This window comes from Ammospiza caudacuta, chromosome Z, assembly GCF_027887145.1.
Source record: "Ammospiza caudacuta isolate bAmmCau1 chromosome Z, bAmmCau1.pri, whole genome shotgun sequence".
Classification (NCBI taxonomy): domain Eukaryota; kingdom Metazoa; phylum Chordata; class Aves; order Passeriformes; family Passerellidae; genus Ammospiza; species Ammospiza caudacuta.
Window position 1 is genome coordinate 68,219,822 of NC_080632.1, and position 10,203 is coordinate 68,230,024.

Here is a 10,203-nt window from a genome sequence, read left to right on the forward strand (position 1 = left end):
TAAATCTTTCAATTTCCAATACATTTTTGAGCTTAAGGCGGCTTAATCAACGACAGAATATTGAGAATACAGAGCCATGGTTTGTTTTAATGTAATTATCACAGCAATTTGCCTTCCACTTTCAGAAAATGCTATCATTAGCCTGATCAGAAAACCTGGCAAATTGCTACCATTTCTTCTTTTATATTACAAGGGATTCATTTTGAGATTTGAAATTATGGTTTTGTGATTTGAAGAGGAATGAAAATATCCAATCCTTCTCTTTAAGAAAAATTCTGTAGCCTTTTTTTTTTCTTAAATTACTATAATTTGTTCAAGTACGTTGCTGCATATTAAAAAGGAATTGCTGTATTTTTTAAAGTTTTATGTGTATAATGTAGGAGCTGCAATTGATACATCTCTCTATGAATAATGAAGATTTTAGATTCATGAGATCTGTGAATCTCATTAGAAGGAAACCACAGCTATCCCACAACAAAAGAAGAATAGCATTTATTTCACTTTGGTTTTCAATACAACAATTTTAAAAGTCTGAACAATACTACTTTTGGTTTTTTCCCCCTAGCTAACTAGGATAACAGATCCATTATGTGTGTAAACGAAAGCATCTGCTAAAACACACACACAAAAAAAGGGTTTTTATACAAGCTAAAGATTTTGCTCTTCTAGTTTAACTGTTTCTTTGCTAAAAGATTTTTATTCTCCAAGCTGATTCCTCTGCAGCAGTTCTATGGCACTCAGCTGAAGATGGAATTTTCCAGAAGTAATGAAATTGTCCTTGTTTCTAAAAAGCACCCACCTGAACCATGTAATTCTCTAAGAGAAAGGTGGACCCTCAGATGATGATCAACAGTTCAAAAACATGGTAAGGCCAGCTCTTAAGGAAGAATGCAGTGTGAACTGGTCAGCATCTTTATGAATAAAAAAATCAAAAAGGGAGAAGTTTATTTAGAAACACTGCTCCCTGGAACTTCCAGTTATTTTTGCCAGCTGGCAACTTTTGAGAAAGACTTCTCTGTTAGATTTACATGCCATCGTTTTGACAGATATTACAGTAATGTGCTCAAATTATTGTTAATGTAGTCAAATAGGAAGGAAAATATTCAGTGTTATTAATTCAACAGGCAGAAAGTAATCTGAAAGAATATTTATCACTATATAAATTGCCACTGTCATTTCACTGCATCTGGGTCTTTATTAACTGCAATTTTTAGAAGAAAAAAGTTTTTGAAATGTGTGTAATACTGGTAATATTTTTACCTGGAAATATTCTATAGGTGGAGTCTAGAAGTTCATCTGATGAAATGGGCAGAATTAGCAAACCAAATAATCTGCCAGCCTGAAGGGCTCCTTTAAAATGGTTTCTCTGCTTTAATAGAAAAATAAACCCTCACAATATGCAAAGAGAATTGAGAGTGAAACCTTTGTTACTTACACAACTTCAATAAAAAATAGTGTGTTGCAAAAAACTCTGCATCCTCACAGAGATCTGAAATGGGTGTTGCTAGTTTGCAGTAGACTTGGAGTTCGGGGCAATAGCATTCACATGAGAAAACTACCACAACAATGAATTCCATTCCTTTCAGGTGAGATTTAAACAAGAACTGTAAAGTAGATACACTCCACACTCCACAGGTAACCTTGCCACACTTCCTGAAATCCTTCCGAAGTGCTACCGAGGTTAGAAGACATGTGCATTCCATTTATTTCCATTCACACAGCAGAAAAGATTGCAGATATTTCTGTTTACCTACTCCTTTACCTTTACAAATATAAACAGGTAATTAATTTCTAGGATTTAAGGCAATTTAGTTTTCAAATGTCATTATAATAACACTGTACAGACTGTACTTGCTGATTTCATTACTTATGAGTCTACAAATACAGTGCTTTTGTGTGTGTGCAAATGTGATTGTTTTTCTTCCTTTTTTTCAATAACATCATCCTCTAAGTCAAAACACATTCTTTTCTCAAGTCGTAAGGGACTTTATTTGGACTATAGGATATTGTGCTAATATTGGTAGTGCTGTTGTTTTGTTAAAGTCCTAAACAAGGGTTCTGCCCCTGGGCATAAGGGCAACTTAAACTCTGTGGAATATGTCTGCCTTAGCTGATCAACTGCACTTCACACAAAACGTTTCCAGAAATCTTAAATTTTGTTATGGCTACAGGCAACAGTTATAATTGGGCCACCTGAGAATATAATTCATTCAACTATTAGCAGGAAAAAATATCAAAGTACACTTTTTATAAGACACTCACTTGAGGAAGCAAAATACAACTTAGAGAAGAGAAAGACTGTGTGAAAATGTTTTGCTTATAACACTAAGTGTGTATATATTGGATTTTTTGAGAAATTGGAACATAAAGAGTTTTCCATATCCATCATTATGGATATACACAATGTCTATAAAGTCATTGGCTTTCAAGCAATACTTCTCTACATGTATTGAGCCAGATGCACATACAAATTCCAGTAGCTCTAATGCTGAAATACCACTCCTTAAGTAAAATGCCAACAGTATTGTAGGAAAGCCCTTTGGAGACAAATCCATTTGCATTTCTTCTGTGTGAAGTTGATTTTGCAAATGTTTATATGTAGAAATGTTATGGTAATACTTGTGCCATTTTTCTAACCTAACTATCTGTATGGCAGCCCTAAAATCTTTTCGTCTGAATGCTATCTCTCACCTGCTAATATTTCCCTAAAATTCTTAGCAAGTACTAGATTTCTGAGATTAAGCTGGCAGTTCTATGTATTATTAATGCCTTTCTGTGCAGATATTGCTGACTCAGGGTATTATAATTCGGTCTGTTATTTTTTATTAATGACTGATCTATAGAGTTGTGTAATTGTAGATACCAGCCTGTGTTGTCCTCAGAAATCAGCCAGCCCATGCCCCTTCCAAGGGCTAGGTTAGATACTATGCAGATATTATTTTAGCTGTCATCCTGAATAGTGTTCTGAGGGACTCAAGCAGGTTTTGGTACAAAGTTCTAGTAATGCACTTTTGCACTAATCCAGTTTTGCAAGCCTTAGCTTTTTTATTTGTAACTGCTTAGTGGTTTCAGTTATTAACTTGGAATGGAGATAATTTTTTCTTTTCAATTATCAAGTCAGTTTGTCATTAAATTGAAGTCATTAAGATGTGAAGATTTTTAGGTTTTGTTGTTGAAAAGGACCTATCAAACTCTTTAGATTAATGCTGAATACTCATACACTGCATAAAACTTGCAGTTTAAGTGATGACTCTACTCTTGCTTTTCAGTACTGCTCTAGATAACACAGACATTCTTGGCAAATTTTAATGGCTTTAGAGTCTGATCCTGATGCACCTGTAGGAGTTTTGGAGATCAGTACTAAATCTTACAATTCTTGGCAATTTAGTGAAAGACTATCCAATCCCAGAGAAGATTTCCAGGACACGATATCAACTAAAGACAAGCTAAGGAAAAGTAACTAGAAAAGTCTTGTTTAGGAAAAGCCCTCTTTTTCTATTCCTGAGCAGTGAATGGAGGTGTCAGTCTCATTAAAAAGAAATGCCTGGTTTGGCTGATGGTTTCAAAAGTAATCTCTAATTTACCTTAACAAAATTAGGAAAACTGGAATTCATCCTTTGAATTTAATAAGATCTGCTGTAGGAGCATAACAAAAACACTAGGTTAAAAAAAATCCTGGCCCTTTGGAATAATTTTATATCTTTAGAAATTCCTAATTTTATAATCTGGAGATTAAAGAAAACAGTGCTGAAATTATCATTAAACCAAATGACACAGCAAATTTAAATTAAAAAAAATAAAATTACCTAATAACTATTCTTGCTTGAATTTTGGATTTTTCATGAAGACTTGTGGAAAGTGACATGACATAACATAAATTTCTGAAGATATTCTGTGTGAGACAAGTGATATTTCAAATCAGTAAATGCTGGCAATAGGACTAGATGAGTGAATATAACATGCTAGATCAAAATATGAATGAATATTTTGTTGTGAGTAGCTTTCAGTTTACTCTGAGCCTGAAAAAATCAGCTCATAAGTGTTGGTTACTTTATTCTAGGAAAAATATTCACAGAATGGTGGCAGTTTTCCGGCTTTCTGGTATGGGCAGACCATTTTACCTAAAGGAGAGTAAGAGTGTTGAGCACTGATTTCCCATTTTTCTCAGTATTTCGGCCACATTTTGTGAGTACGTAGCAGAGTGATGGTGAAAGTTCTCCAAAGAGGCACTCACAAAACCCTTTTGCCAGTGTACGATTCCACAGGGACTCAAAGGGTGTTTTTGTTCTTCTTTCGAAGATGAACTCCTAATTATCACATGAGAAATGTTCTCTAGCACGGATAATATTTGAATACTGTCGGCACAACCACACTATCATTAGGCGAAGAAGAAGTTAAGGAAGTCCTACCCTAGATAACATTTGTCACAAAGTCAAGTGCATTATTCTGGGAAATAGGCAGTATGTGTTCAAGTGTCTTTAAGCAAAATGTATTCAAAATTATGACTTCTAGGTCATAATCTAGGCTCTAATTGAGTTAAAGGGAGATGATACCACTTAGTCTGCCATTTTCTGTAACCCATCTTCTCCTTTGTTTTGTTTTTTCAGTCTGTTCCTTGGCCTGAAATAAATAGTTATTTCAGGAAGAAAAAATAATTTTCAAACCAGTCTTTTTTATTATTTTGGTTTTTTGTTTGATGACCACGATTTACAAAACCTATTACTTTCATTCTTAATGATATGGGCTGCATTCTCTCATTATGTGTTAAAATATAATTGAGGAGCTATTCAAATTCAGATGAATGATTATATATTAGATAATCTGCATAGTTTATCTGCAGACTGTATTCTTTCTTTTGACAACTCAAAAGATGAAGATTAATGAAAGTTCTGTGAAAGAAAAATATAGCATTTTACAGCATATGAAGATGTGGAGATTTTTAGTTTTCATTCATTGAACAAGAATGTTTAAGCTCAGTAGGGAAAATTGTTCTGTTTGTGTAATGAAATTATTTTGGGAATGGCATTCAGTACTTTCGTTTTATCACCAGCCAGGCTGATCTTAGCAAAGAGACTGAAGCTTGTGTTCTAATGGCTGGGCATAAGACTTCTTTCATCTTAATCCTACCACTAGGGAAATGATGACAAGGATCCCCACAAAGTTGACTTAGATATTACTTTCCACATTCATTAATAAAGAATAAAATTTTATTTCCTTTTTTCCTGTTTTTCAGATAGTGCAGTTATTAGCGCAGTAGTATGGAGAGTTTTAAATACTAAAAGTTTTTCATTGTTTTTGTGTCTGACCTGACTTTTCTCATGGCAAAGAAAAGGTATCAAAATCTTTAGAAAGGGAATACTTTTTTTCTCATGTCTGGATCCAGGTTGATTGTCCCACTGCCAGTTTTTTTCTCCTCCTTCTGTTGTGTAATCTTACATTGAATTTAGTTTGGCATAATTTTTAAGTCCTTGCTTTTTACTCTCAGGATTAAGAATATTTGTATTTAACTTAAAATTATATATTCGATCATTTATCATGAAGCTTGGTAAGGTTTTTTTTTCCTTTATCATGAGAGTAAACTCAGTTTTTCAGACTCAAAGTAATTTCTTTCTGTATATGTTATGGTTCCAAATACATCCGTAGGATTTGTCATTACTTTACTGTTTAACAACAAGTCATAACACAAGTTGTTGCCAAGGATCAAAATAATAATTTAAAATATTTGCTTAATGCTCCAGTAAAAAATGGAGAAAAGTTTCTACTCTTCAGGCTTTGGTCATAAAACAGCTGTTTTTGTCAGTGGCATTTCTGCAATGGTTTTATCTGCCTTCTTCATACTCATGTTTATTTTGTAACTGTATTTGGCACTTGACGCCAAAAGCTTCCTTCTTCTGTTTAGTAAAGTATTAATAGCAAATAGCAAAAAATTTTATCTAGTAATAATTGTATCAGAAAAAAACTAGGACAAACAGTTAGAGGTGTTTTACCATAGATTTCTTCATAGGTTTTTAAGACTAAAAGGTTCCATTGTAACATCTTCTGTCTTCCTAAGTGTCATGGGCCATGCCTAAATTAGCCTGTTAGTAAATATATCAGCTTAAAGCTAGCTAGGCTGTACCTTGGGTACATGTCCTGAGTCCAATACATCTGGGCATGGAGAGCATTTACTACCTTCCTGTGAGTGAGCATCATCTTTGTAATGAATTCACCTAGTTTGTTTCTTATAACGGAGAATATGCATAAAACACTGGCTCTAAAACAATGATATCCACGCTGTTCTAACAAATAATGCCCAACAGGTAAGTGCTAAATCATAATAACTTCTATGTACTAGCAAAATTTGCAGCTATCTAGGATAAATAATGCATCTTCTTCAAGCTTCCCATTAAGAAAGAGCAAAATAAGTCACTGTCAGTTGTAACCCTCTTTGTTGTGGCTGAGTTAACAATTAAGAGGCGTTTCTGGTAGCCTGGTTGATTCTGCCATGGATCTCTGCAGCATAACTCTAATGAGAAGAGACTTTTGGTTATTTTTTGGATAGGCATAAAGTAGCAAATTACTGCTACTTTGGGGATTCTTGCCTTCCAAGCAATATTTCTGTGAATTGTAGCTTACAATTTGTGAGTATGTATTCAGCTGTAAATATCAAATATTATGGGGGACTTGTGCTATCTCTGATTTCATTTTGCTTTTTCAAAGTCACTTCTTGTTTTTCAGCACTGAAAGATGTTACTGTAACATAGCAATTTGCCAGAGAAGTACAGTTTGTGCTGTGAAGTTAAACCAGTTTTCTATCCAAGTCAGTCTCAGCTAGATGAAACTTCCAATGAAGATTGAGTATTTCTATTATCAAAGTAGAAGAACTGGATATTAAACCTTTCATTTATCCTTGTCATTGCGTGCAATCACTGTTCAGAAGGAAGCTCTCCTTGTTATCTTTTAAGGACAAAAATATTATTAGATACTGTGGTTAAAGTGCTTTAAAAATATTTTTCACAAGACAGATCTTTGTAATAGTAGTAAACGTTTTTCAATCTTGAGAACGGAACACTGAAGGAAGAAAATCAAACAATGCCATCAGTTGTGCATGCTACTGATGTAGGTGTTTCAGTAACTGTAGTATCAATGCATTTTAAAATGCCCAGTTGTTCAGCAAAGATTTCAAAGAGAGCCAACTAGAAGTCATGGTTCTTAGGTTAATCTTTTATTTGTCTAAAGGCTGAAAAAAGCTATTTACCTGTGTGATATGAACTGTAATTGTCTTTAAAATAATTGACAAATTAATCCCCTCACAGCACTGGAGTTGTAAGGGTGTTATGTTTAGCTGGATTTGTCTGATTACCTTGTTTTATGAAGAATAAAAGTGCTAACATTGATGGCTCACATTTAAGAGAGACATCCCAGACCCAACAATCTTGTATGTTTTAATTATTGGTACCAATTCTGCAGTGTTATCCTCACAAAAGAAGGCTAAAATAAAATCTTATGCCAGTGATGTATGTGAAGACATGCAGGACTTTTACCTTTTGGAAAAAGGGACATAAAGGAGTAATTGATCTACCTGCAACGTAGAATAGTTCATATTTTTTCCCCATCTTTAGTCATGTTATTGATAACTTTTCATTTCAGGCCTGTTGATAGCAACCATACAGTGCAAGTTCATTTCAGTAAAGTTAATTGTGGAGTTACTACTTAGCATTTTTAAATGTCTCCCCAACTGTACCATAAATTAATTAATAGATGCAATCTATTTTCATTTGCCAAAGCCAAAAAAATCTCACATTTTTAAATGTATGTCTGCTTGAGCACCTTTCAGTAGATAGGTTCTATTTCAAGTTAGAAATCTGTTACTCTGGGCAGCATTTTGTTTAATCAGGATGATAAAACTTCTTCCTTTACAATGAAATCATAGTGGGGTTTGATTTTGTTTTTTTTCATTCTGGTTACAGAATGTAACCAGACATTACATTCTGTATATTTATTTTGTGATAAATGCGCCCAAACCTGTAGTAACAATGAGGAGCCCCATCCTGGAAGTCCGCCAAGGAGTCCAAAGCTTTTCCTTTCTTCTAGCTTGCCTATTGTTGCCCTTTCCATTCACTTCCTGCACATCACAGGTTCTGTTCTTCTGTTGCAGGTGAACGAGGCCACAGTGGAGCAGCTGGTGCAGCAATATCCACATATAACCTTCAGTACTGTGCTGCAGGATTGCAAGAGAACGCTGGAGCGGGCTTATCAAATGGGCTGGACACCCAACATGTCTTCTGGCTCCTAACTCTCTGTACCAACATGTTCCACTCTGCTGCATTCGGTAGATCTAATGGGGATTGCAGAAGGGTTTATAACCTTTCATATGATGCAATATAGTTGTGAGTTTACAGAGGTTACAGTAAAATGGCAAAAGCTGTACACTGACTTTAATGTACTGTACAACTAAGTACAAATATTGAAGCAAAACTTTAGAAATGCATTGTGGTTTTGTTTGCATAAAAGTGATAAAAGCCTTTGACAAATTTCTTGAAGTGGATTCCTACTAGTTCTCTGGATAGTTTGAGTTATAGATGTTAAGCTTGCTTTCCTCTGTTTACTTTGCCTTGGTCATGTGTGTTTCCTTTGATCTGTAAATGGTAACTCAGTGCTAGCACCAGTGCAGTTGATCAACAGAGGCATGTGTTGAAACTGGGAACTAAACTTGATGCTTTTTATTTACTAAAGCTATGCCAGAGGTTTTAAGATACAGAGTAATAAGAAAATCTACAGTGAATTACCATTTTCTTATCAACATCTTCCTTTTTTTTCTTTAAATATAGGAAGCTGTAGTGATATTAAAATCTTTCCACCTTGACATTTTAATAATGAATAACACTGCTTACCCTAACAATACTAGCGAGCTACACTTCATGAAGACAAAGAATAGCTGAATACAACAACGATCAGAAATAAGTTGGTGATGGTGTTTATATTTGGCTGAAAAGATTTTATGTCTATTTTATATTAACTTGAATCCTCTTGACTATGCTGTTCTGTTGATAAATTGAAAAATTCAGATGAATGGGTATAAGCCAATAGCAGGATCCCTCTCATTTCCTGTGTGGTTTAATTTTAGAATGGATCTTCCAATGCAAATAGTGATTACCTTGAGAAGGCCATCTAAACATGAGTCCCATCGTGGATATCTTTGGTAGCATCAGATGCTTCTTAATGTGTGTGCAAGGAGATATCCAAATTAAACACATAATATGATTCATTTTCTTTGTGGGACTGTTATGGTTTAACTCTAAACAGCAACCAAGTACCACACAGCATCTCTCTTATGCAGTCTCACACATTGCATTTTAAGGAGTTAAATTTTAGCAGGGAATTGTGAAAAATACAGACATTGCAGCTTCAATTTGGAGTTGCCTTAACTTTTAGAATTTTACCATTCTAAGAATGTTGTCAGGTATGTAACACTGGATATTTGTTTTCAAAAGGTTTTACATTTAAAAGCATTTAAATCCAAACTATGAAATGCTTAAGCTTCAGCTTAAAAGTTGCCATTATTGTCAAAATGTTTTGCTAATCCAGAAGGCCTAATGCAGCATAACATAGAAGCTTGTTTAGTATGGCTGTGTAACCCTGTAAACCTATTTGTTGATTTCCATGGCATAATTTTTTACAACAGAAACATCAGCTCACATTACTTCCAGTGAGAATCTTGAATGTTTTCTTATTAGACTTTTCAAAATGGGGATGAACTAATTTCTCTGGAAAAAAATATATCGTAAAGATTTTGTTTAAAATAAGTGGTAAATACTTGTGAACATGTGGAATGCTATGCTGTTTACTTACTCCTAAATGGTAATAATATTTTAAGAATAAAGCCAGTGAATTTTTTTGCAGATATAGTACAGAATCTTAGTCAATTTTCTTTTAATGTCTCTTTATGAGTGCATTAAAACTATTCACACAATTTGTAAGTTTCTATTTTTTTGTGAAACCTTTGATCTTGCAATAAAGTTTAATAAAATAAGAAAGATGTGATGTTTTCTGTTTATCTGTGCTTCTAACTGTACTTAGAGTGTACTAACAGAGAGTCTGAAATCGCCATTGTTGAATAGATAGAACTCACCTGGACATGATCCTTAATAAACTAGCCCTGCTGTGACTGACAGAGTTTAATTAGATGACATCCATAGATCTTTTTCCATCTAAAATGTATTG

At 34.2% G+C, this 10,203-nt stretch overlaps 1 protein-coding gene across 1 annotated transcript in view; it reads left to right on the top strand.

Annotated features, from left to right (window-relative positions):
- FBXL17 (F-box and leucine rich repeat protein 17) overlaps positions 1-9,986 on the top strand; it is a 279,322-nt gene extending 269,336 nt beyond the window's left edge. Inside the window, exon 9 of the mRNA XM_058823719.1 lies at positions 8,138-9,986. Within this exon, the coding sequence (XP_058679702.1) occupies positions 8,138-8,275 (138 nt within the window). The 3' untranslated portion in view covers positions 8,276-9,986. The remainder of the gene's footprint in view (positions 1-8,137) is intronic.
- Positions 9,987-10,203: the final 217 nt, after the last annotated feature.